The following is a 26,016-nucleotide window of genomic DNA, read 5'->3' as shown; positions in this document are numbered from 1 at the left end:
CCTCACGCTCGCCCGGCGGCCCCTCCGCCGCCCGCCCCCCGGCCTCCGCCCGCCCCGCCGCCCGCCCGGGCCTGTGCGGAGCGGGCGCCCCGGAGCCCCGGCCCTGCAGCACCCGATCCCCGCGGGCCCAGCCCGGCTTCCGCACTGCGATGAGCAGCCGGCCCGCCCAGGAGCAGTGACCTCGGCGCGGGGAAGTTTCAGATGGACTGGTTTTGTTTATTAAAGAGTCTTTTTTAAACGTGTCCTCTTTCATTTCGCCCCGCGGCGCCGTGGGGCGCCGGACTGCCCGACCCTCTGGTCGCGAGGGCGCTGAGGTCACGGCCGGCCCTGGGTGTCCGCGGGCGGCAAGGGCCGGCCTGGAGGCGGAGGACAAGCTGCGGGCAGGAACAAGGGGCGTCCGGAGAGCGTGGGAGAGTCCCCCCTCCGGAGGGTCCAGGGCGGTGTGTGCGTCCTTTTCCTGCAACCCCACCGAAACCGAGAGCACCTTCGGAGCTGGTTTATTAGTATTGTTTACACTCGAGGGCTGGGCCTCCGGGGGTGAAGCCCCCGCCTGCTGAGCGGGCAAGGCCGACCCTGCAGCTCCGTCCCCGGGGTGGCCACTCCTCAGTTAGCAACGGGAATGGGGCACGGAGGGCTGGGGCGCAGGCACCTGTGCCCCACAGACCAGTCAGTGGGCATCATTAAGCTGCCGTGCAATGTCCAAGATGTTCTTGGCTCCTTTGTGCAGCAACAAGTTGGCCAGGCTGATGCCTAGGTTCTCCGCAGCCAGTTGGGCTACTCGAGGAATGTTGCGGGCAGTGATGCCCACTAGCTGAGGGTCATCTTCGGGGCCCTCTTCGTGCTGGGGGAGGGAAGAACACAGGACCCGGTGAGCACAAAAGGGGAGATGAGGCAGACATTTCTTGCCCTTGCCCTCACCCTCGCCTTGGCACCTGGGCAGGGCCGTGGATGGTGGCCTGCATGGTCTCTTGCATGCTGTCTGCGCCATCCAGACTCCAGACGCCTCCAGTCAGGTACAGCTGGGGAAGAAAACAGTTGCCTCGGTATATCCTGTGAGGAAACGGCTTAGGACCTGGGCTCCTGATGGCAACTTGGGATGTGCAGGGAGAAGTGCCACAGCCCTTCCCCACCATCCTCCCATCTTCCCTGCTTACTTGTCCATCCTTAATAGCTGTGTGCACTGCCACTGGTACACTGCAGCCTCCTTCCTGCAGTAAGAAGTTCCTGTGAGCTCCAAAGACCCTTACCGACCCTGGGACCAGAGTCCAGAAACCCACAGGCCTGTGAAGACAACTGAAAAGGAGGCTGGGGGCCCAGACCTGGCTCCTCCGTCATACACGACATTCGAGAATGAGTTACCACTAAATACAGAGCATTAATTGGAAGAATCTCCCCACAACCCTTTCCAGCTCCTGCCCCACCCCACCCCAGGTGGAACATAGGCCCTACCAGGTGCCTCAGGAAGGCCCGCTCCGCCATGCAGCAAAGTAGAGTCTCGGGATCATGCAACGCGCCCACCAGATCCAAGATGCCCTGGTCCTTGGCTCGGACTTCCACGCCCAGGGCCCCCTGATGGAAGAGCAGCCTAAGACATCGGGCCCCATCTTTCCCCAACCAGTGGAGCTAAGGATGCAACCAGCCCCAACTGCTCCCCAAGGCCTCCTCCCCCCAGGCACTTTTATGCTAAGGGGAAGCAGATGCAGAAGGTTGTACAGCCTTATCAGACATGGCTTCCTTGGTCAAGCATACCTGACCCACAGCATACATGCATTCGTCAGGGTGCAGGATCTGTGGGGGCAGAAACGGAGATGGGGTAACTGAAGGCACACAGCAGTGAGATGGGGCTCTGCCATCACACAGAAAGCCTGGACAGGCAAGAGGGAGTGTGGCCTCTCATCCCCCATCTTCCCAGCCCGGGACTGTTTCTAGCTTACAGGGTTAGAGGCGGGTGTCCTAAGAGAGCATCTAGACAGGAAGGGGATTGAGAGTGACTGGGGAGGGCATGGGGACAGCCCCCACCTGCCCCACGCGGTGTTGCCAGCCCATGCGCTGCAGGCCAGCTGCCGCCAGGATGATCGCACTGAACTGCTGCTCGTCCAGCTTCTGGAGCCGGGTGTTGAGGTTTCCCCGCTGCGGAGCGATGCTAAGGACCGTGAACGTGGTTCCCTCTGCCTTAAACTTCCTCTTCTAGTTGGCTAGCGTCTCATCTTTTGATTCTCAGCTTAATGGAAACAGCTAACACCTCACACTACATGCCAGATACCATTCTAAAGTGCTGTGTACATGTAAACTCATTTCATTTGCACAGGAGCTCTAGGAGGTGGGTTTTATTATCTACATTTTACAGATGAGGAAAATGATGGGTAAAGTAACTTGCCCAAGGTTACAAAGAAGCCTTCACCTTCAACGTCTGTGTTTAGATATTCGTTAGAAGCTTCCAGAAGTCCATACTTTTTACATTGCAACGCTTGACACATGCTATTTTACCTTTATAAAACTACATATTCATTGTTAAAATAAAAGTACAGAATATAAAATAAAAATGGAAGTATCCTCCATCTTCCCCTTCACCCTCTCCCACCGCAGTAATCACGATTCAGCATCACTCTATTGTTAGTGCTTGTTTGTCTCCCAAACCAAAATGGAAACTCAATACAAGCAGAACCGGTGCTGATCTTGCTCATCATCATCCCCAGTGCTGAGCACTTTCTTTTTTTTTATCCTCACCCGAGGACATTTTTCGATATTTTGTTCAGATAAAGTGGGAGGGAGAGAGAGAGAGAGAAACATCGATGTGAAAGGGACACATCGAGTGGCTGCCACCCGCACAACCCAACCAGGGCCGGGGACAAACTGCAACTGAGGTACATGCCCTTAGCGGGAACGGAACCCGGGTCTCTCGGGACCGCAGGCCGACGCTCTAACCGCTGAACCAAACCGGCCAGGGCCCGAGCACTTTCGTATGAAAAAATATGAAAGGATTATGAGTGGATGGATGGGTGGGTGGATGAATGGGAGGACCAGACAGCCCCCTGTCCAGTGGTCCACTTCCTCCGGAAGCCCCTTCCACTTTCAGGCCCTCTGGACCTAACTGCTGCCCCTCCCTCCTCTAGAAGGATACAATGCTCTTGAACTCCAGATGCGGGTACTTTCTCTGCAGCTGGGCCGCTCTCCGCAGGGAGCTGGTTCCCACCACGCTGCTCAGAGAGAGGGTTTAACATGAGATTCAACCCTAGGCAGGCGCTTCCTTTCCTCCTTCCAACCCTCCGACTTCTGTGCCTATTCCACCAAGATACCTCTCCAGGCCCCACTCACCTCCTCTCTGGCAAGGTTTCTAGGGTCTTCCCAACAAACTTTGAGTGAAAGACAACAGCATCACAGGGGTTCTCTCGTCTACGAGTGGAGGGAGGGTCATAGAAGGAGAGATCTCAGGTCAGGTCACTACCAGTCTCTCTTAACAGCCAACTAACTGGCATGTTCTGCTTTCCGGCCATACTTAGTACTCCTCAGGGCAGGGGAGACAAGTCCCAAAGGGAAAAGCCAAGGTTAGCATGCTGCCTACCTCCCCCCACCAGCTCACACCCAGACTCAGAAGACACTTACTTGCAAATGGCTCCAATGGTGAGGCCCGGAGGAAGCACAGTGGGCAGGTCCTTCAGGGAATGAACAACCAGGTCCACTCTAGAGAGATGGGACAGGGGGCAAGAAGGGGTCTGGGAAGCAGGCCTCCACCTCTTCCCCTGCCTCCATTTCAATGGCAGAGCCAGCAGCAGTTCCAGAAGCAGGACCCTGAGACGCCCCTGTCTCCCCACTCTCGTCCCCTCCCTTCTCCCTCAATCAGTCTCGCACTCCGGGCAGCCAGTGGCTCAGAACCAGGACACTCTCCTCTTCTGGTGCCTGAAAAGCACACCTACGACTCCCCCTGGAGCCTATCCAAGGGTCTGAGCCCCGCAGCCTAACTGGAGCGCTCAGGTCTGACGCACACCGGGGTCCCAGCAAGAGGCTGGGAGGCCTCTGCTCCCGTCTCTCACTTACACATTCATCTTCAATGCATGTTCCAGCTCCTTGGTAAACAGGCTCTTCTCCCCAATCTGCACCCAAGAAAGAACGTGAGAATGAATCTCTTGCGGGGAAGGGAAAAGGAGGAGAACATGGACTGGGGGGGGGGGGTGTTGTTACCTTAGAGAGTGCAGTGTCAAGGATCTTGTCCCCTGTGGTAGTCATAGCAACTGAGGAGAGAGTCAATTACTCATTGATCAGCATTTATTGAGCCCCTAGGAACCCCAGCACTGTGCGAAGATTCCAGGTGCACACAGGCACAGAAGCCCCGGTCCCAACCCCTTGGGAACATCTGATTGAGCAGGAAGACCAGACACCCTCAAAAAAAGACCCAAAGCAGAAAAACAGTAAGTGCCAGGCTAGCCCAGATAGAGCAGGAAAGGGCCCCCCAAACAGAGCAAAGGGACCAGGCAAAGTCAGAAACGCTGTGCTTTTCCCTCCAGCTGGAGCGGGGTACAAGCTTCCCATGAGCTTTCACTCCTGCCCAGAAAACTCACTGATTTCAAACTGCAGGCCTGGGTTTAGGGCTTTCAGCATTGCCACCACACTCTCCGTCTGTATGCGAGCCAGCTGCGGGCAGAAATGTGGATTAGTCTTATCCTGCCCTGGCCACTGCCCTGAGCTCATAACTCACAGGGTCAGGACGATCCTGAGGGGCAGGAATTCAGAGAGGGGTTGAATGCCCACTAGGTAGGAGAGGGGTCTGGTCTGGAGTCCTCTGCACCACAACAACTTCCCCAGCCCAGGGATTATTTCTCCACCGAATGCAATCTGTTACTCTGCATAAAATGTAACACCCAGCCACCCCATTTCCTTCATCGCTGAGCTGCTGGGAACTAACCCTCAGGAGCCCCACAACTTGTCACACCATGAGCGCAGAGCTCTTCCCGCCGTCTCCACCCAGGACCCGCACTCACCTGGCTCTTGCGGGTGCCCACGCGAATCACTCTCATCTTTGGGCTGTCTTCTTCCTGCAAGAGCAATTCCCAGGCTCACAGTCCCGTCTGTCCCTTGTCTTCCTAACCCTTGTCCAAGCACCAGAATCACTTGTCCAGAAGAAAGGAGCCTCAGCCTCGGGCCGGTGGCCACCCGAGCCTCGGAGTAGGGCAGTATCCCAAGGCTGGCCCCTTTGATTTCCCGGCACCGTCTGGCACCGTCTGCCCTCCTCGAGCAGAGGGAAACCACAGGAGGGTCTGCTATTGCTGCAGTAACCAGGGCACTGAACTCCTAAGCCCGTCCTGGCCAAGGCAGGGGGAGTGCTGCCCTCAGCCAGGTGGTGAGGAGATAAGGCCCATCAGCCTGGTCACAGACAGGGTGGGGCCTGCAGTGCGCAGGGGCAGGGCAGCTGGGGCCACACAGGGGAGCTTACGCTGAGTCACTGAGGACAAGTTCGGCACCCACAACCGAGCGGGCACTTAAGGAAGCTTTCTATTTATTCTATTTATTTATTTAAACAAATTTTTTTTCTTTATTGATTTGAGAGAGAGAGGAAGGGAGGGGGGAAAGAGAGAGATGGAAATATCAATGAGTGAGAACATCGACCCAAGAGCTGCCACTATGAATCCCCTAATCTGGTGGAAATGATACATAAAACACTGGGGTCAACAGATCTGATGTATAGTCCTGCTCAGCCTCTTGGCTGGGTGACCTTGAGCATGTCATACCATCAGGACTTACTTTTCATCTATAAAATGAAGAGGTTTGGCCCAGCCTGTCTGGCTCAGTGGTTGAGCATCGACCCTGCACCAAGAGGTCGCTGGTTCGATTCCCAGTCAGGGCACATGCCCAGGTTATGGGCCAAATCCCCAATGGGGGGCATGCAGGAGGTGGCTAATCGATGTTCTCGCTCATCGATATTTCCATCCCTCTCTCTCTTTCCCCCCTCCCTTCCTCTCTCTCTAAAATCAATAAAGAAAAAAAATTTTTTTAAATAAATAAATAGAATAAAGAGGTTTGGACCCAAGTATCTTCTGCCTTTGATGTTCTATAAGACTAAGAGGAGAGCCCTGGGTGTTTTGGCTCAGTGGTTGGAGCATCGGTCCTCGAACCAATGAGTCATGGGTTCGATTCCAGTCAAGGGCATGTACGTCGGTTGCAGTTCATCCCCAGCCCTGGGTTGTGCAGGAGGCAACCAGTCAATGTGTCTCTCTCACATCGATGTTTTTCTCTTTCTCCATCCCTCCCACTCTATCTGATGATAAATAGAAAAAATATCCTTGGGTGAGGATTAAAAAATAAAATTAGAGGGGAAAAGGAGAAACATTTGTAACAAAGATAAATTAATATAAAAATAATAATAAATTATTTAAATTAAAAAAATTAAGACTAATGTATGCATAACAAATGGACATAGACAACAATGCTAGCCCTGGTCAGTCTGGCTCAGCGGTTAGAGTGTCGGCCTGCGGACCAGAGAGTCCTGGGTTCAGTTCCCGCTAAGAGCATGTACCTCAGTTGCAGTTTGTTCCCAGACCCAGTCGGGTTGTGTGGGTGGCAACCAGTCGATGTGTCTCTCTCACATTGGTTTTTTTTAAAAGTTTATTTTTGTTACAGATGTTTCTCCTTTTTTACCCCATTGGCACCCTCCTCCCCATCTCCCCCACCCCGTCCCCGGCTTTGTTGTCCATGTCCATTGGTTATGCGTACATGCATATAAGTTCTGTGGTTTATCTCTCCCCTCCCACCCTCACCACCCCCTCACATTGTTGTTTCTCTCTCTCTCTCCCCCCTCTCTCCCTCACATTCTATCTGAAGATAAATGCAAAAAAAATAAAAATACCCTGGCCAGTTTGGCTCAGCAGTCAGAGCATCAGCCCACAGACCAGAGTCCTGGGTTCAGTTCCTGCTAAGGGCACGTACCTCAGTTGCAGTTTAGTTTGTCCCCGGCTCAGGTTGGGGTCATGTGGGTGGCAGCCACTCGATGTGTCTCTCTCACGTCGATGTTTCTCTCTCTCTCCCTCCCTCTGTCCCTCCCACTCTATCTGAGAATGAATGCAAAAATGTCCTTGGGTGAGGATAAAAACAAACAAATAAACAAAAAAACAATGCTAGGGGGATGAGGGGACAGGATGGGGAGGAGGGTGTCTAGGGGGAAGAAAGGAGAAACATCTGTTAACAAAAATAAATTAATAAAAATTGGAGAAATAAATAAAGACTAAGAGGCATTCACCTAGAGTGCTGCCTCTAGTTTCACCGAAAAGGAAATACTGGGACATCAAAAACCACACCAAGAACTCAAAACACTTTTCCTCCTTCCGGGACAAAAGTGTTCAGTGCCAAGCACACAGAACTGGGTTCTTCAGTCTGAGGTCCTGTTTCTTTCTAGATCTGACAGTAGCCACTGTAGATACGTCCAACTTCCCCCGTCCTGGGATCTTTATCCCCTTTTCGAGCTCGTTTGCCAGGCAGGCATCTGAGGAGGAGGTGACAGCTAGCTGCTCTTGGACTCCAGTGTATTCCATTGCCGTCACTTCTCTAGAAATTAACCCCGGGGGGCCTGAGCAAATGAGTCTAAGCTTGGAATGCTAACCACGGCCACTAAAATGCTGGGCCACGGGGAGACCACAGAAAAGAATCTAAGGTCCCAGAAGCTGCTAAGTTCAAACACTCCCTTAATTTCACTGATTCTCACAGTATTCAAGTCCAATTGTTCCATTAAAAAGTTATTTATTTATTTTGCCCTGGCTGGTCTTGCTCAGCGGTTAGAGCATCGGCCCGCAGATCAAAGGGTCCTGGGTTCAATTCCAGTCAAGGGCATGTACCTCAGGTGCCATTGGGTCTCTGGTCCTGGTCGGGGTCGTGTGGGAGGAAACCAATCAAAGTGTCACATCGGTATTTCTCAATCAATCTCTTCCTCTCCCTCCCTCCTTCCCACTTTGTCTGAAAATAAATGGAAAAATGTCCTCGGGTGCTAGAGCTATTTGTTTTTGTTGTTGTTAATCCTCCCCAGAAGATATTTCTCCATTGATTTTTTTTTTTTTTTTTTTTGATAGAGTGTAAGGGTGGGGGAGAGAGAGACCACTGATGGGAGAGAGACACATCAACTGGTTGCCTCCCAGAAGGCCGGGACTGGGCGGTGATCAAACCTGCAACCCAGGTACATGCCCTTGACGGGGACTCGAACCCGAGACCCTGCCGTCTACAGGCCAGTGCTCAAGCGCTGAGCCAAGCCGGCCTGGACCTATTCCCTTTCATCTTATAACCACATATCAGGGAGACCGAGCAGGCGCCCTTGGGACAATGTCACGGAAGCCAAGGCTCGCTCCGAGGGATGGAGTGACTTGTCCAGGGTCGCACCAGTAGCAGCGGGCAGAGAGCTGGAACGGGAACCCAGGTCTCTGTGCTCCTGGCCCAGGGCAAGGAATCCCCCTCCTCGCCGCAGGCTGCGGGGGAGATAAGCAGCTGCGCATCTTTCTTATCTCGGGCTCTGCCGTTTGCATCTGCACACGGACAGGGCTCCGGCCGGGCAGGGGGACCCAAGGGCGCCCCCTGCCCACCGCAGTAACCCAGTGCAAGCGCAGGCTCGGGCTGGCGCCGGCTAACCGGAAAAAGGGGGAGGGGAGCACACTTCCAAGATGCTGTGTGCAGTTCAGAGACTTGGGGTACGCTCCCCTCTGTGGGTGGCAAGTGGGACAGCTCCCCAAGATGGCGGAATATCACCTGGGCCCGTGTGAAATGATCCCGGGGCACAGCGCCCCGTCTATTTAGACAGTCTTTTCTGGGTGGGCCGACTAATCTACAGCAGGGGGTGCAGGAACCCCCACCCTGGAGGAACCCCACCCATACCCCGCGAGAAGGGGCTCCGTCCGAGACCACCCTGCACCCTGAAACTCGTGCACGCCACGCCAAAGGGCAACTGAGCTACTGGCCCTTTAAAAGCTCTCCGGGCGGGGGCGGGAGCGGGAAGACGGATAGTGGTTCTGACCAGTAGACGACAGACGATGACAACCTGGAGCCAATCACTGCACGGCTAGTACGGACAGCGAAGTTCCGAGGGTCACAGGTTGGGGACTCACCGCCGGAGCGGCCGCGTCGCGGTGGCCGGACATTCGGGAAGCAGCGCCTGCCGCAGGCTGCCGGGGTTCGCGGAGCCGGACGTGCCGGCCGGCGGGCACCGGGGCCACGACGGGCCCGCGTCCTCTTGCTGCCAGCCGGCCCCCGGCCCGGCCTATGTCACTACCGGCGCCCGCCCCCGGAGGGGCGGTGCCTCCCTCGGGGCGGGAATTAAGAACGATTGCGACAGAGGAGACCTGAGCCTTCGGTTCCCGCCCCTGCTGCGCGGCCTGCGGAGACGGGTTCCCGCGGCCCAGCCCTCCGGTGAGGCCCAGGCCGCCGCCCGCTCGTCTCTGCCCTCGCCTACACCTGAGCCAGCAGCGGCCGGTCAGCGGCCGGAACGGCCCCAGGAGCCCCGCGGCTCCCCGCTGCGGGCCCTCCCGCCACCATCCAAAGGACGCTCGGTGAAGCCAGCGAGCCCCAGAGGACAAGACCATACTACCCCTAAAACGCTGCGTTGGAAGTAAATAAAGGATCCTCGAGCCACTTACCACGCCCCCTACGGGTTCAGCATCCACAAGTAAGAAAGCGAGTCATCCAGACTTACCGCCGTTCCCTCAGCTCGGGCACGATTTTTACTGATTTTTACAGAGAGGAAGGGAGAAGGAGAGAGAGAGAGAGAGAGAAACATCGAGAGAGAACATGGATTGGCCGCCTCCTGCATGCCCCCCACTGGGGATCCGGCCCACAACCCAGGCATGTGCCCTGACCAGGAATAGAACCTGCGCCCTCTTGGTGCGGGGTCCACGCTCAACCACTGAGCCACACCGGGGGGACAACATTTCTATTCTATTAATTTAAAAAAATGTTTTTTTATTGATTTTAAAAGAGGAAGAGATAGACGGAAACATCCACAAGAGAGAACAGGGATTGGCCGCCTCCTGCACGCCCCCCACCAGGGATTGGGCCCATAACCTGGGCATGTGCCCTGACTGGGAATCAAACCGGCGACGTCTTGGTGCATGTGTCGATGCTCAACCACTGAGCCACACTGGCTGGGCAACATTTCTATTTTTAAAATGAGGTTCAGAGATTATAGGTCATGCCCAAAGAGCAGTAACTGAAGTGGGAGTACCAAACATGGAAAAGGGCTTGTTAGAAAAAAGTGCTTCACCCACTCACATGCCAAGAACCTGTGTTGAGAACCCATGCACTAATCATTATACAGAGAACAGGAGGGACACGCACTCATGTCGTAGTCCTTCATAATAGCCAGCAAAGAAAGATGTTATCCCTAATATACGGAGAAGGAAACCAAGGTTCAGAAAAGGTAAGAGGATTATTTCGAAGTAAAACTAGGATTCGCACTCAGCTGGCCCAAAGTCTTGGCCACTACAAATGTGGTGTACTCTGCCTCTTCTAAATACTACCCAAAGCACATGTGTCCACGTTGCTTCCTTTAATTAAACAAGCCCTTAGGAGCAATTTGACAGGCAATGTAACCCAAATTACGTGCAGACACCAGCAACTTAAAATTCAGCTGACAGCTTGAAAGGAGAAGCATGTTTCAGTGAAGGCCTTTTTATGCTGCTTATCAACCTGATACTGAATACAGCAAGACACCAGCCTACCCATTGTGAAGGCAGAAGACCTAAGCTCTTTTCAGAATCTGCCTCCTACCTAAACATTCTGTCCAAAGAGCCACAGAGACCAGCCAGACAGAAGAGCAGGAGCTGTTTGGGGGCCTCGTCCAAGATGCTCTTGGAGCTCAGGCATCAGACCTTTTGTAGAGGTTCTTCAGTGGACTGAACCCTCCTGGATGCCACACGCCCCACCCACTAGTGGAATGAGGTCAAACCAACATGATCTTTAAGGAGCTCTGGAAGGGGAGTGAGGAGCTCTAGGAATGAAAGGGAGAGAAGTACATTCTACACAGTTAGGAATCACCAGCAGTTCCCAGAGTAAATTTATCAACCCTGAAATAACTTTTCTTAAAGATTTTTTAAATTGATTTTTACAGAGAGAGGGAGAGAGAAACATTAGTACCAGAGCGAAAGTGACTGGCTGTCTCCACATACCCCCTACCGGGGAATGAGCCTGCAACCCCACTGGCAGGTGCTCTGATGGGGAGTCAAACCAGCAACCTTTGGTGCACGGGAAGATGCCTAACCAACTGAGCCACACCGGTCAGGATTAAATCATTATTTTATTTATAGACTCTGGAAGCAAGGACCCAAGCACAGGCTGGTGCTCTTGGGTAGAAAACAAAGCAGCTACTGTCTATACTCAGAGGTTGTTGAGGTGCCCTCCCCCACTGGTCTTGAATAATCTACACTGCTCAAAAAGTCCACAGGAGGAACCCTGGACTGGCCAAAGAGAAGGCAGGGAAAAAATCCTCTTGCTTTTTAGTCCTGAAGGCCATGGTGTCAGATCACAGTGGAGTCCTGGACGTGTCTGCCTGCCTCTGTCCTCCGGTGTTCCTGCTGCCGTGCCTCCGTTAGCACACCCCTTCCATGCACTGCTTAAGTGCCCCTCCTGGAGTGCATAAGCAGGTCCCGCTGCAGCCCGGACTCCAGGCTTCCGGTCAGCCTGGCCGTGGGAGGGTCGGTCAGCAGAGTCAGTTTGTTGAAAACACCTCGGCCGAAGTAGTCAGCGATCACAGAGAAGCTGTCATTGGAGCACTTGAGCTACAGGGAGAGAGAGGAGGAGGAATCAGAACTGAAGGCTCATTTCCTCAAATGAGAACAGAGAAGCCCCACAGTGTTCCCAGCGCTGTGAATGGGTGCTCATCTACCCCACTCTCCCACCTGGTGCTGGAACTGATCATGGAGGTCTCGTTTCTGTTCCTGGGCCCTGATCATGTCCATGACCTTCCGGTTTTCGGGGAGGCAGGTGGGGCAGTCAGCATCACTTTCTGAGTAACTCTCAAAGCAGTGCTGGTGGAAGGAGTGTCCACATAGAAAGTGGACTGAAGGCAACTCCAAGGCACTGTTACAGATGCTGCACTTGGTCTTCTGGAAAATCTTCGGACTGCAGGCAAGGGAGACCAGAAAGGACGGCAAACAGTGAGGGCAGGGCCATGGCCACGTGGAGAGAAGGCAGCTGGAGTCAACGGGACAGAATCCAAGGCCCTGCTCTTCTTACCACCTAAAAAGGTCAGAAGAGGACAACAGCGCTGGGCCTACAGTGAGTCTCTGTGCTCCCAGAAAGTCCAGCTAACCCAGGGGGATGCTCTTCTCTTCCAGCTTCACTTCTGCCACAAAACTGTCTTTCAGGTCTCTACTCAGATGTGACCCTTTCAGAGGCCTTTCCCAGACCTTACACATTATCACGTGTGTATGACACACACACACTCCTCAGCCTACTCCTTTTCCTCCATTAATTTTCTCCTTAGAGAAACACTGTACATAGTGTTCTGCTCATTAAACATGCTAAATGTCTGTCTCTACCTCTGCAAGATCCGTGAAGGCAGGGCTCATTATGTTGTTAAGAACAGTACTTGGGACATAATAGGGCCTAGTAAGTGTTAGTGGAATTGTTCTCTAATAAATACGTGACAATGTTAAGGGCAAGTAAGACTTAAAAACAGGCATTCATGTCTATTATACATACATACAAATTATTCACTTTTTGTATATTCAAAAGCAAAGTTTTTACTTCTGAATGGCTTCTAACCACACAACTTAGATGTGTGTTCAGAAAATGTAAAATACAGAAAGGCATAAACAGAAAGAAAAGAACCTGCACTAGATAATATCCTCCAAAGCCCAATGAATAACAACCGACGAATAAACCCTTCTTTGGAATCCCTCCATTGACACAGATCTTCAAGCATGAAATGCTCAAACACACTGCATATCATCTTCTGTCCTTGAAAAGTACTTAATGGACTTCCGGTCAAGATGGTGGGTAGGTAAACTCGGTGTCCGTCCTCCCACAACCACATCAAAGTTACAACTAACTACAGAACAACCATCATTCAGAACCGCCTGACACCGAGCTGGATGGAAGTCCTACGACTACGGAATAAAGCAGCAGCCACACGAGACTGGTAGGAGGGCAGAGGGGCTGGTCCCACACCCATGTGTGGCAGATAAAAATCAGGACACCTAGGCTGGGAAGGTCCTCCCTGAAGACTAAGGGGCCCCACTCAGGGTTCCAGTGCCAGGAAGAGAATCCCCATCACTTCTGGTTAGAAAACCATTGGGAACTGAGGCTCAGGGAGGCTAAGGTGGCTGGAGCCCCAGGCAGCTCCTCTTAAAGGGCCCGCACACGGACTTATCAGACTCACTCCCTCTGAGCTTGGAAGGGAAGCAGCTTGAGGGGCGCCAGAGACACACAGGGAAGAACTGAGCTGTTTGGCATTGGAGCGAGGGCTGGAGAGGGGGCTTTCTCCAGGACAGATGTGCTGTCAGAGGCCTTTGTTCCTTTGGTGAGCATCTGGGACTCCAGCAACCTGGTTCATACTGGTAGCCCCGCCCTGGTGATTCCCTGAGGCCCTGTCCCACTCAACTTTCAGGCCCACCCAAGCTGTTGGCACTTGCTTAACCATAGGATTGGCCTGTCTTGAATCCTACTTCAGGTTTTCCTAAATTATTTCAAACAAGCAGCATCTGGTCTCAGCTAGACCCATACCTCTCGTTAAGTAATACATAGAAACAAACACAGGGAGGCAGCCAAAATGAGGAGACAAAGAAACAGGTCCCAAGTGAAAGAACAGAACAAAACCCCAGGAAAAGAACTAAGCGAAATGGAGACAAGCAACCTAACAGATGCTGAGTTCAAAACACCGCTTATAAAAATGCTCAATGAGCCCTGGCGGGTTTGGCTCAGCGGTTGGAGCGTTGGCCTGCGGACCAGAGAGTCTTGGAATCAGTTCCCGCTAGGGGCACGTACCAAAAAATGAAAAATAAAAGATGACATAAAAATGCTCAATGAGCCCTGGCCGGTTTGGCTCAGCGGTTAGAGCGTCGGCCTGCGGTCCAGAGAGACCCAGGTTTGGTTCCCGCCAAGGGCATGTACCTCGGTTGCAGTTTGTCCCCGGCCCTGGTTGGGTTGTGCGGGTGGCAGCCACTCAATGTGTCCCTTTCACGTTGATGTTTCTCTCTCTCTTCCTGTCTCTCCCTCCTGCCCTATCTGAACAAAAAATGGAAAAATGTCCTCGGGCGAGGATAAAAAATAAATAATTACAATAAAAATGCTCAATGAACTTAGTGAGAACCTCAGCGAACTTAGCGCCTCAAGAGCATAAAAAAGGACCAGTCAGAAATTAAGGATGCACAGTCAGAAATGAAGAAGGCACTAAATAAAGAATAATTTACACAGATTCAATAGTAGACTAGGTAAAGCCAAGAAGCAAACCACTGATTTGGAATATTAGGAAGCAAAAAACACTCAATCAGAACAGCAAAAAGAAAAAAGAATCCAAAAAAATGATAGTGTAAGGAGCCTCTGGGACAATTTCAAGCGTGCCGACATTTGCATCTTGAGAGTGCCAAAAGGAGAAGACAGAGAACAAGAAATCGCAAACCTATTTGAAACAATAATAGCAGAAAACTTTCCTAACTTGGTGAAGGAAACAGACATACAAGTCCAGGAAGCAGAGAGAGTCCCAAATAAGATGAACCCCAAGAGGCCCATACCAAGACACATTATCGTCAAAATGCAAAAGGTTAAAAACAAAGAGAGAATCTTAAAAGCAGCAAGAGAAAAGCAGTTAGTTACCTACAAGGGAGTTTCCATAAGACTATCAGCTGATTTCTCAAAAGAAACTTTGTAGGCCAGAAGGGAGTGGCAAGAAATACTCAGAGTGATGAAAAGCAAGAACCTACAACCAAGATTACTCTAGCCTGCAAAGCTGTCATTTAGAATTGATGGCCATATAAAGAGTTTCCCAGACAAGAAAAAGTTAAAGGAGTTCATCACCACCAAACTGTTATTATATGAAATGTTGAAGGGTCTTTTTGAAGAAAAAGATAAAATATATGAACAAACAAAATGGCAATGAATACATATCTATCAATAATTGAATCTACAAACAAAATGAACAGGCACAAGAGAAACATTCTCATAGATGGAGAACATTTGTTGGTTGCCAGATGGGAGGGGTCTTGGGGGAATGGGTGAAAAAGGTGATGGGATTAAGAAGCACAAATTCATTGCTAGACTGACAAACCTCAAAGGGAAAGGGGTTGGGGGGTGGGAAGAAATAAACCAAAGAACTTATATGCATAACCAATGGACACAAACAATAGTGTGGGAAAAGGCGGGAGGGGGGCCGGAGTGGGGAGGAGGGGGTCAATGGGCGAAAAATGAGGAACATCTGTAATACATTCAATAATAAAGATAAAAAATAAATAAATAATAAAATAAATTTAAAAGGAAAAGCACTTAAGGACATCCTGTGAAGAACAAGGGTGTCCCCTGCATCCATCCACACGCCCAGATCCCGAGTACCTGGCCTTGAGCTCCTGGATCTCCTGGCGGATGCGCGTGGTCTCCTCTCGGTACCGCCGCACCCGGAGCTCATCCTGTGCAATCTGCTGGCTCTGCTTCTGCAGCTTCTGGACCAGGTAGTCCCGGATGACAGACAGGGTGGCTGTGGAGTTGTGGGCCAGGGTCTGCACCACTGAGATTGGGGTCCAGGAAGAAACAAAACAATGAACAAAGCAGTACCCTCTGGACAGAGTTAAGGGCCCCTGCCGCAGAGCCCCTGATGTTCACCAGCTGGCACCTACCTTCCCACCCTGTCCCCCCAGTACCTAGAAGAGGTGGCATGAGGTTCTTGTTCTCTATGTGCTTGAGCACAGCCGCCACGTACTCCTTGCAGTCCTCCTCCTTGCGGGCGAAGTAGCTGAGCGCCTGCTCCCACAGGGAGGGCTCCTGCTCCCCGTGGCGCTCGCACACAGCGATCACCTGCCGGTACTGCTCGTGCTGCATGTGGTAGTGCATGATCTGCTGATACCTAGACCGAGGCAAGGCACACCTCAGGGGCGTCCCTGGGAAGCTACCTGGCTCCCTCCCCCCCCCTGCGATTCCCCCAACTCTTACAGCTTGCCCTGCTCGTAGAGGTAAAGGACCCCATCCTGGAAGTCATGCATCTGGCAGAGGACCAGGGCCTTGTCAAAGACATCACAGAAGCGACCACTCTTCAGGAGGGAGATAGCCTCTGCATGGAGCTTCTCTTTGACCTAGGGAAGGAGGCGAGGACAGCTGCTGGGACCAGGCAAGCCAACTGTCTCTTCCCCTCAGTCCAAGGTGCTTTTACTGAGGACCATTGAGCCCCACAGTGAGGTGTTACTGGTCTACAGAGGGCAGCAACAGCAGCCACAGAGGATGAAGGACTGCCTTTCCTCCAGGCCCCCTGCAGCTTTGCTGGGCCTCACCTGCGGGTCCTTCTCATGGGCCCAGTTCTGCAGACGCAGCTCGAGCAGCGTGTCGTAAACGCCCTGCGGGGAGTCGGGCTGCACCGCACTCATGTGCTCCAGGAACGCCTTCAGCTCCCGTGGATTGTTGGCAAAGATGGGGATGAACTCCTCCGAGTTGGCCTAAGATGGCAAGGGAGGCAGAGGCGGCCGAGTGAGTGAGCTTGGCCCCTATGAGGCCCCTAAGCTGATCCCTGCTGTCCGACAGCCATTCTCCCAGAGGCCTCACCCTGCAGCCTGGTGCCTCCCTGTCACCTTGGCCTTCAAGGCTGGGCCGATAGTCGGTACAAAGTCCCTTCAGCAACTGGGTCATCTGCTCCGGTATATGGTGCATGAGGATCTTGCCATAGCGTTTCATGTTGCTCTCTGCCTGCTCAAAGGGCAGCTTGCCGATGTACCTGAGGGCTTCCTGATAGTTCTGCGGAGAGGCAAAAGAGTGAGCGCATGCTCCTGTCTCACCTGCCAGGAAGCGCTGTCATCACTGCAGGACATCCTAGAGAAAGAACAGGACTTGAGTCGTGCGTCTCCCCTACCTTGATGTCCTCCAGCTGGATCTTCAAGTACCACTCATGATGTGCATGGTTCTCGGCCAAATAGAGGGCGTGGGAGTAGTAGCCAGCCTGCCGGAGGACCCTGATGGCCGTCTCCACATCGAAGTGGACCTCGCTCTCGCTCTTCGTCTGCCGGGGAACATGAGACAGAATCACTCACAGAAGAGCTGTGGTTACGGGGGGAGAGGAAACATGCATCTGACTCTCAGACCAGATTCCTAAGATGATAATAAACTCCATGTTTTTGAAATATGATGTTATCCTTCCTCTCAGAAAGTTTCTAAGAGCCAAAGTCTTCCCCTGCCCCTACTCTATAGAGGGACTCCTCTGGGGACAAAGGACCACCCTGACCTAAGCTACTTCCCTGGGCTTAGATCCCAAGGGAAGTCCTGGCATTATAAAACAAGAGGGGATAGGACAGCACTAGCGGCAAAGCCTATTCCTCTTCCCAGTTCATGGACCAGAGGGGCCTGGTCCCCAAATAAGTCCAGCTCTCTCCTCTCCCAACATCCTGCTGAAGAAGGGCACGCTCAGGGGAGCCACCTCATGTTCAGTGGGGGCGTCAAGGATCACCCCTACCACCAGCCCCTGCACCTTGATGAACTCTTCCAGCTTCACGCTGTCCTTCAGCTTGGTGTAGCAGTTGAGCAGCAGGGTGGTGTGGTCGGCGTTGGCCAGGGACTGCCGGTGCAGGGTCTGCAGGTAGGCAGTCAGGTTGTGGATACGCTGGGCATCCAGGAACTTGCGGATCACATACGACGGCTCCAACTTTCCAATGGTTCTAGGGAGACACGTGATCAAGAAGCATCTGGATCAGCGTGCTTTTCGACCTTTCACGTGCATAGGAATCGCTTGCAGATCTTCTTAAAATGCAAATTGTTTCAGCAGGTCTGCAGTGAGGCAGGGAGCCTGCATTTCCCACAAAGTCCCAGGTGACAGTGACACTGGACTGTGGACCACAAGAGCAGCAAGCCTCCAGAGCAATGGTGTTTTTTTTTAAACAGGGCACTGGTTCTTAAAGTTAATTGAAACAGGAATTCTAGAAAGGTTGGGAGAGAAGCTAGAGAGGTTCTTAAAACCCCTTATTAGGACAGAAAATTCCAACAATTAATACCAAGGGGGAAAAGTGTGGAAGAATTAAGTCAAAATGAATTATTAACAGCCTGGCCGGTGTGGCTCCATGGTTGGGCGTCGACCCTACACCAAGAAGTCACCGGTTCAATTCCCAGTCAGGGCACATGCCCAGGTTGTGGGCCAAATCCCCAGTGGGGGGCATGCAGGAGGCAGCCAATCGATATTCTCTCTCGTCAATGTTTCTATCTCTCTCTCCCTCTCCCTTTTTCTCCAAAATCAATAAAGGAAAAAAAGTTAAAAAATATATATATATATTAACAAAGGCCAAACTAAAATTTAAAATAATAGGTATTCATCAGCACAGCTGCATACTGGTCATGTAATATTCGACCCTAAACATTCCCTTTCCAAGAAGGTAGACTGTCTTCTCACTCAAGGCATCGCAGCTTCTGCAGGAGAAAAGGAAGGTTCCTAGTGGAGTCCATTCCCTTCCCCCGAGCACAGGTGCTCGCCTTGGCTGCCTGTCTGCATTCGGAGCTATACCCTAATGCGCCTCCAGACTGACCGGATATACTGCTGGACAGCCCCGTCATGGTTGCCCTTGCTATAGAGATGGTCCCCGTACTGCATGAAGATCTGAGCCAGTCCATCACTGTCCAGGTGCTGGCTCTTGGCCAGGTTAATTGCCATCTCAAATAGATTCTTCTTAAATAGCATCTAGAAGGAAAGACAGAGTAGAAAATTGGTGGACGCAGTCCTGAGAAGACACCTTCCCAGAATGAACCCACAACACACATGCCAGACAGTCCCGAAGTTCCAATCTGCCTAGATCCTAGGCAGGGTGAGACCTCTCAGATACCCCAAGACGGGCATCACCTTACCCCTTAAGGTTCTCTGCAGACAGAGGGGACCCTGAAAGTGGGCTCAGGCTTCCAGCCATTACTTCCCTCTAAGGCCTCATCCCAGGCCTTTACCTTGTAGCTCTACCCTAAGGGAGCTGAGTAAGGCTGTGACCCAAAGGGAAGGATACACTCTGGCCAAGGTGTCCTGGGGAGCCTGCTCCTACAGCTCTGTCTGGGTGCCTGTGGCCAGCACTGGGAACCTGGTGGCCTTGCCTCCAGTTTGGTCTGCGTGTCCTTCTCCTGCAGAGCGTGGACCCGCCCATCCCGCGTCAGCACGTACAGGGAACCCCACTCAGCGAGCACATCCACTACATCCTCAAAGACAGCGCTATAGGCTATGAACTTGTTGCACAGGTCATAGATGTTGAGAATCTGCTTGTCGGAGCTCTGTGAGTCCCGGCTGGTAAACTCTGACCTGTGTGGGAAAGAAAATGCACCAGACAGTTGTACCCTCTCTGCCTCAGCTTTTCCTTTATTTCCTTTCCAATACCAACTTTGATTTTTTATTTAGATTGATTTGAGAGAGAGAGGAAGAAGGAGAGGGGGAGAGAGAGACATCAATTTGTTGTTTCACTTATTTATCCATTCATTGGTTGTTTCTTGCATGTGCTCTCACTGGGAATTGAACCTGCAACCTTAGCATAGCAGGACGGTGCTCTAACCACTGTACGACCTGGCCAGGGCTCCAGTGAGTACTTTGGAGCTGCACATTCCACTCAGTACAAATCACCTCTTGGCCTCTCTGGCAGCTCATCCCATAACATGCAGCACTGTGCTGGCAGTTGTAGAAAGAGAACATCCGGCCCTGGCCGGTTTGGCTCAGCGGTTAGAGCATTGGTTTGCGGTCCAGATAGAGAACATACAGACCTGATCTTACCCTGTAAGATCCTATAACTAACGCAGGCAACAGATGAAAACATTAAGTACATTCAAACACCTATCCATTTAAGAAATAGCGCCTGGCATATGTAAAACATTGTGCTTAGTACTGAATGAAAACAAGCTAACATCTGAGGGACTACTTCCATCATGCAGAAGACCCCACCCCTTCCAGGTGGCTCAGAGAAAAAATTCTGGGTCCTGCACTTCCCAAAGTTCTCCTACTCAACCCCTTGTTCCTCTGCCCCACTTTATTGTGACTAAAGGGTAAAACAACCAATACCAGGTCCCACATTCTCTGGAGTATCCTAGCGCATCAGGGCTGCTCAACAAATGTCTGCATCAAAACCCATTTTCCAGCAACAGCATTATAACTGAGTCTCGGTGTAAGCACAATCTACATCAAACCAAAGTAGGAGACTGACAGGATCCAGGCCACAGGGCTTTAAAATCAGATTAATTCTGGGGAACAAGTCCAGCCCTCTCCCTTTCCCCCTTCCCTGGAGTCCTTACTTGGGAGAAACCTTCCGGTCCCGGGAGACAATGATAAGGTAGCCTCTGAACCAGTGGGCAATGAGTTTATGGCCCTCAAAGGCAAAGCAGGGCCCGCGTTCATCAGGCTGGTACAAGTAGACACACTCATCCCCGGCCACTATGAACTGCAGGTCCTGAGAAGGGTCGCTTAGGGCTGAGCAGCGCAGGCCACAACCATGCACATCCAACTCCACACGAGGGTAGTCCTTTCCAGAAACTATATAGGACTGCAAGAAATAAGAAAGGGGTTATCAGGCTCCCTTTGAGGAGGTAGCATCTAAGCCTTCCCAAAGGTATTCCTATCTCCATACTAACTCTCTCTTTTTAACTCTTAGCACCCTAAGACTTTCCCTGTCTGCTTGCCTTCTCCGCTATCACCCATCTACTAAATACATAAGCAAGAGCCAAATTTCCTTCCTGTATATACAAACACTACCTACTCCAAGAATTTTGCAAGAGAAATACACTAATCATTTATTATTTTATCAAAAGACTATTCTAGCCCTGGCCGGTTTGGCTCAGTGGTTGGAGCGTTGGCCTGCAGACCAGAGAGTCCCGCATTCGGTTCCCGCTAGGGGCACGTACCCCAAAAAAAAGCCTATTCTGGAGAGTAGCCCGTTATATATTAGGAGCAACAGGAACCAGAGAAGTAAAGCAACTTGTCCAATGTCACTTCACAATTAGAAAAAAAGTTCAGGTCTTTCACTAGAAGCCCAGAGTTCTTTTCCTAACTCTACTTTTCCCCAGTCTCCCAAATGAAGAAATAAAATGTTAAGCTGAGCGAATGATTCAAGGCCATCTGATGGAAAAAGTAAGAATCCTAACTCTCACTAATTCTTAGGCTAGCTCCCTCAGCAATGGAGAAAGCAGCCTTTCTTGCTTGCCCCGAACAGTGCAGGTCCTGGTCATACCTGAACGTTCTCTGTTGTCACAACAAACAAGTGAGTGGTCTTTCCTGCTTGGCGAAAGGCCAGTCCAGTAACAGGATAGTTGCCTTTATGCAAAATCTGGGTCTTGCTATGCCGGTCCCGAGTAATGTCTCCTTTGTTCAATGTAACACTGCCATCTGCGAAACCTGTACGAGAACAGGAAACAGCACTTCATTGATGCTGAAAATCAGGAAGCACGGAGGAGAAAAGACCAGTTGAAGCACCCATTAGAAGTGACAAGACTTCTCCTCATACCCAACTTCTCCAATAGTCAACATGACTCATTTTCCAAGAAGAAAACTAAGTCCTTCCCTATTCCAAACGTTAATATGTCAGGACAAAGTGGTCCCATGAAAACAAAAAGATGAGCTGCCGAAGCAACTCTGAAGAAAATCTACAAGGAATCCTGGAGATTTAGCTTTGCCTTCTTTCTGCTCACCGATGGCCATGAAGCTGAGATTTTCATGGACAGTCAAACAGGACACAACAGTCGGCTCTGTTCCTGGGATGGCAGGGAAGATTCGAGTACAGAGTGGATTGCCACCATCTCTCTTGTCCAGGTTCCAGATCTTTACCTGTTGGCAGACCTCAGATGGGTGAATGCTAGTCACCCTCCAACAAACAACCATTCCCAGGCTTCTGGGTCTTTCCTGCTACCTTTCTGGGACTCACCAGGGGGTTGATGCCCTGTTCATCCTCACCAACAGACGCCAGGATGTTGTGCTGCTTCAGCTGGTACAGGTGTGTCACCCGTAGTTTGTAGGCTTGGAAGCCCGTCAGCTGCAGGGAGCGGGACAAGAACCAGATCTGGCCTTCCATATGCGCAGAGTGGTCAAGGAGCCTCCTTGCCCAGGGCAAATACTTCTATTTAGACCAGAACCCAGATAACGACTAACATACATACAGCTCTTTAAATTTTTCACGGATTTTTCCAAATCTTCTCTTCTGGGACTCCCTATCTTAAAAAGGATAAAAGGAAAGCCAGGATTTAAAGGCAGCAACATGGCCCGGCCGGTGTGGCTCATTGGTTGAGTGTCGACCCTGTACCAAGAGGTCCCTGGTTCGATTCCCACTCAGGGCACACGCCCAGGTGGTGGGCCCGACCCCCAGTGGGGGCATGCAGGAGGCAGCCGATCAATGTTCATGAATGTCTCCCTCCCTCCCTCTCTCTCTAAAATCAATAAAGAAAATAAAAATTTTAAATAAAAAAAATAAAGGCAGCAACGTGAAGAACAAAGCAGCAAACTCCTGGTCTCATTGACCTTGTCACCCACAGTACTGGGCAGGAGAGGTAAGGACACCTTACCTATTCGTCTTCTAAAGCCAACTTGCAATCTTTCTTTTGATCCTAAAATAACCCAGCTGCACACGGGCCCTGTGCAGGTCCCCCTTTCACGGGGCACTGAAGCCGGCAGAGGCTGCGCGATCCGCCCAGTCGGCTGGCCTGTCAGAGAAGGGCTTCTTCCTGCCCTCGGACCACGGAAGGGGCCCTGGGCCCCCTCTAAAGGAAGTGGCAGGGCACACGGGCCCCTCTGACACACAGATCCCATCCCCGCCGGGTGGCCGCGGGCATCCGGGAGGGACCAGACGGCTCCAGAGGAAGGATATCTCCAAAGACGAGGCTCCCGCGGCCCGAGTCGCAGACGGTGATGCCAGGAGGGAGGCAAAGGAACTTGGAAGCAGCGGGTCCCGAGGCGGGCGCTGCCCCGGGGGCGGGCCCATCGCTGCCCAGCGGCTCCTTAACCACCTCCTTGTCGAAGAACACGAAGCGCCGCCACTGCAGGTAGGCCGCCATCTTGGCCGCAGGCCCGGGCCTCCGAGGTCACGTGAGAGAAGCCGGGGGTCACGTGCCGCACAGCTTCCGGGAGCTCTGCGTCCCGCCCTTCGTGAGCGGAGAGACAGCTTCCTGCTGGGGTGGGCGGGGCCATGGGGGCGGGGCTCCGGGTCCTGGCAACCGCCGCTCAGGACCTGCGGCGGCGCAGACCAGACTGGCTCCAGGGCTGCTGAGAGCGGGCCCGGCTGAGCCGGTGGGGCCCGGTGGTGAGCGTCACCCAGGCACCAGGCCGTCACCAGTTCGATCCCCGTCGGGGCACAGGCCCAGGTCGCGGGCCCGATCCCCAGTGGGGGGCGTGCAGGAGGCGGCCCATCCATGGTCTCTGCCTTCCATGTTCCCATCTCTCTCTCTCACCCCCTTCCTCTCTCTAAAATCAATAAAGAAAAAGAAAAGGTGGGCGCTGCCTGGCCGGTTGGCGGGGCTGTTAGGGCATCGGCCTGTCGGGACAGGCACGGGTTCAGTTCTCACTCCAGGGCGCTGCCGTCCCTGGGTTGCGGTTCCGTCTCCAGCCCTGCTTGGGGTCCTGCAGGAGGCAACCCAGGTGTCTCTCCCACCGATGTTCCTCTCTCTCTCCTGCCCTAAATCAATGGAAACACATCCTCGGAGAGGAGGGACCAAAAACATGTTTTTATTTTTATTTTTTTTTTATATATGGAACGCTTCACGAATTTGCGTGTCATCCTTGCGCAGGGGCCATGCTAATCTTCTCTGTATCGTTCCAATCAAAAACATGTTTTTAAAGTCATTTAATTTATTTTTTTAGAGAGAGGAATGGGGAACGAGAGAATCATCATCGGCTGCCTCCTGCACGCTCCCCTACTGGGGATGGAGCCCGCAGCCCCGCATGTGCCCTGACCGGGACACGGACCGGGAACCGAACCGGTACCTCCCAGTCCAGGGGAGGAAGCTTACTCCACTGAGCCACACTTGCTGGGCCTTCACTGCTTTGAGCGTGAGCGTCCTCCCTTATTAGACGGGGCCATTGAGGGGTCAGGATGAACAATGTCTGTACACAGTGAACATTCACAGATCCGGGTGCCCTGTCGGGGTGGCTCCCTTGGAGCATGGTCCTGTACACCTAAAAGATGCTGGTTTCTTTTCCAGTGGGCACATGCCTAGGTTGCGGGTTCGATCCCCGGTTGGGACTTGAGCAGAAGGCAGGTTATCTCGCTCTCTCAGAATCAGTGAAAACATCCTCAGGTGAGGAATAAAAGAAAAGAAAAGAAATCAGTGACTTTTTTTTTTTTTTTTTTTAATCCTCACCCGAGGACATTTTTCCATTTTTTGTTCAGGTAGAGTGGGAGGGAGAGAGAGGAACAGAGAGAGAGAAACATCGATGTGAAGGGACACATCGAGTGGTCGCCACCCGCACAACCGACCAGGGCCAGGGACAAACTGCAACCGAGGTACGTGCCCTTAGCGGGAACCGAACCCGGGTCTCTCAGGACCGCAGGCTGACGCTCTAACCGCTGAGCCAAACCGGCCAGGGCAAAATCAGTGACATTTTTATACAGCAATAATGAACTATCAGAAAAAGAAATTAAGAAAACAATGTCATTCACTATTGCAACTTAAAAAATAAGGTACCTAGAAACAAGTTTAACCAAGGAGGTAAAAGACCTGTACTCAGAAAATTATAGGCATTGAAGAAAGAAATTGAAGATACAAATATAGTGTTCATGGGTAGGAAGATTTAACATCATTAAAATATCCATACTACCCAAAGCAATCTATAGACTCAACATAATTCTTATCAAAGTATCAATGGCATATTTCACAGATCTAGAATAAATATTCCAAAAATGTATATGGAACCAAAAAAGACCCCAAATAACCACAGCAATCTTGAGAAAGAAGAACAAAGTTGGAGGGATCACAATACCCGATATAACTATACTACAAGGTCATTGTACTCAAAACAGCCTGATACTGGCAAAAGAACAGGCAGATAGATCAATGGAATAGAACAGAGAGTCCAGAAATAAACCCATGTCTTTCTGTTTAATTAATATTTGACCAAAGAGGCAAGAGCATACAGCGGAGTAAAGACAGTCTCTTCAATAAATGATGTTGGGAAAATTGGACAAGTACACGCAAAAAAATGAAACTAGACCACCAACTTACACCATACACAAGAATAAACTCAAAATGGATAAAAGAGAAACGTAAAGTTGCGAGACTAGAAAAATCCTAGAAGAAAACATAGGCAGTAAAATGTCAGACATCTCTCTTAGCAGTATTTTTGCCAATATATCTCCTAGGGCAAGGGAAACAAAGGAAAAATTAAACAAACTACATCAAACTAAAAAGCTTTGCACAGCAAAAGAAGCTATCAACAAAATTAAAAGGGATCCCATATATGGGAGAACGTATGTATGGGAGAACGTATTTGTCAGTGATACATCTGATAAAGGGTTAATTTCCAAAATATATAGAGAAAAATTCAACACCAGGAAGACAAACAATCCAATTAAAAAATGGGCAAAGGACCTGAATAGACACTTCTCCAAAAAGGACATACAGATTGCCAATGGACATATGAAAAAATACTCATCACTAATCATCAGAGAGATGCAAATTAAAACCACAATGAGATATCACCTCACACCTGTCAGAATGGCTGCCATCAATAAATCAACAAACAACAAGAGGTGGTGAGGGTGTGGAGAAAAGGGGACTCTAGTACACTACTGGTGGGAATGCAGATTGGTGTAGCCACTATGGAAAACACTATAGTGTTACCTCAAAAAATTAAAAATTGAATTGCCATTTGACCCAGTGATCCCACTTCTGGGAATATATCCTAAGAATCCCGAAACATTAATTTGAAAGAATATA

General features: G+C 51.4%; 2 protein-coding genes and 1 pseudogene across 6 annotated transcripts; all 3 read right to left on the bottom strand.

Moving 5' to 3' along the window:
• Positions 1 to 482: 482 nt before the first annotated feature.
• HMBS (hydroxymethylbilane synthase) lies at positions 483 to 14,100 on the bottom strand. Of its 4 annotated transcripts, none has more exons than XM_036257774.1 (14): positions 14,074 to 14,100; positions 4,977 to 5,030; positions 4,557 to 4,629; positions 4,180 to 4,229; positions 4,036 to 4,091; positions 3,604 to 3,681; positions 3,316 to 3,393; positions 3,122 to 3,197; positions 2,020 to 2,130; positions 1,750 to 1,788; positions 1,450 to 1,569; positions 1,155 to 1,208; positions 933 to 1,019; positions 483 to 841 (listed from the first exon to the last, which is right to left on the bottom strand). In XM_036257774.1, the coding sequence occupies exons 2-14, from the start codon at positions 5,010 to 5,012 to the stop codon at positions 668 to 670; spliced, it is 1,032 nt and encodes a 343-aa protein (XP_036113667.1). In that variant the 5' UTR covers positions 5,013 to 5,030; positions 14,074 to 14,100; the 3' UTR covers positions 483 to 667. The 4 variants fall into 4 exon arrangements, with proteins under 4 accessions (XP_036113667.1, XP_036113664.1, XP_036113665.1 ...); XM_036257771.1 differs by lacking the exon at positions 14,074 to 14,100 and adding an exon at positions 9,075 to 9,138; XM_036257772.1 differs by lacking the exon at positions 14,074 to 14,100 and adding an exon at positions 6,919 to 6,974.
• On the bottom strand, positions 11,245 to 23,140 carry VPS11 (VPS11 core subunit of CORVET and HOPS complexes). 2 transcript variants are annotated; one of them, XM_036257769.1, is made up of 16 exons: positions 22,953 to 23,140; positions 22,017 to 22,165; positions 21,784 to 21,919; positions 21,327 to 21,490; positions 20,395 to 20,642; positions 19,216 to 19,417; positions 18,666 to 18,817; positions 17,621 to 17,807; positions 17,009 to 17,155; positions 16,705 to 16,893; positions 16,437 to 16,598; positions 16,102 to 16,241; positions 15,813 to 16,015; positions 15,508 to 15,679; positions 11,859 to 12,081; positions 11,245 to 11,738 (listed from the first exon to the last, which is right to left on the bottom strand). In XM_036257769.1, the coding sequence occupies exons 1-16, from the start codon at positions 23,137 to 23,139 to the stop codon at positions 11,574 to 11,576; spliced, it is 2,826 nt and encodes a 941-aa protein (XP_036113662.1). In that variant the 5' UTR covers position 23,140; the 3' UTR covers positions 11,245 to 11,573. The 2 variants fall into 2 exon arrangements, with proteins under 2 accessions (XP_036113662.1, XP_036113663.1); XM_036257770.1 differs by lacking the exon at positions 11,245 to 11,738 and having other exon boundaries at positions 11,993 to 12,198.
• A 683-nt stretch (positions 23,141 to 23,823) lies between these two features.
• LOC118629114 lies at positions 23,824 to 23,924 on the bottom strand (annotated as a pseudogene).
• Between the last annotated feature and the right edge of the window lie 2,092 nt (positions 23,925 to 26,016).

This window comes from Molossus molossus, unplaced genomic scaffold (assembly GCF_014108415.1).
Source record: "Molossus molossus isolate mMolMol1 unplaced genomic scaffold, mMolMol1.p scaffold_m16_p_13, whole genome shotgun sequence".
In the NCBI taxonomy this organism is placed as follows: domain Eukaryota; kingdom Metazoa; phylum Chordata; class Mammalia; order Chiroptera; family Molossidae; genus Molossus; species Molossus molossus.
The sequence above is the reverse complement of the archived record's forward strand: the minus strand, read 5'-3'. Positions and strand labels throughout refer to the sequence as shown.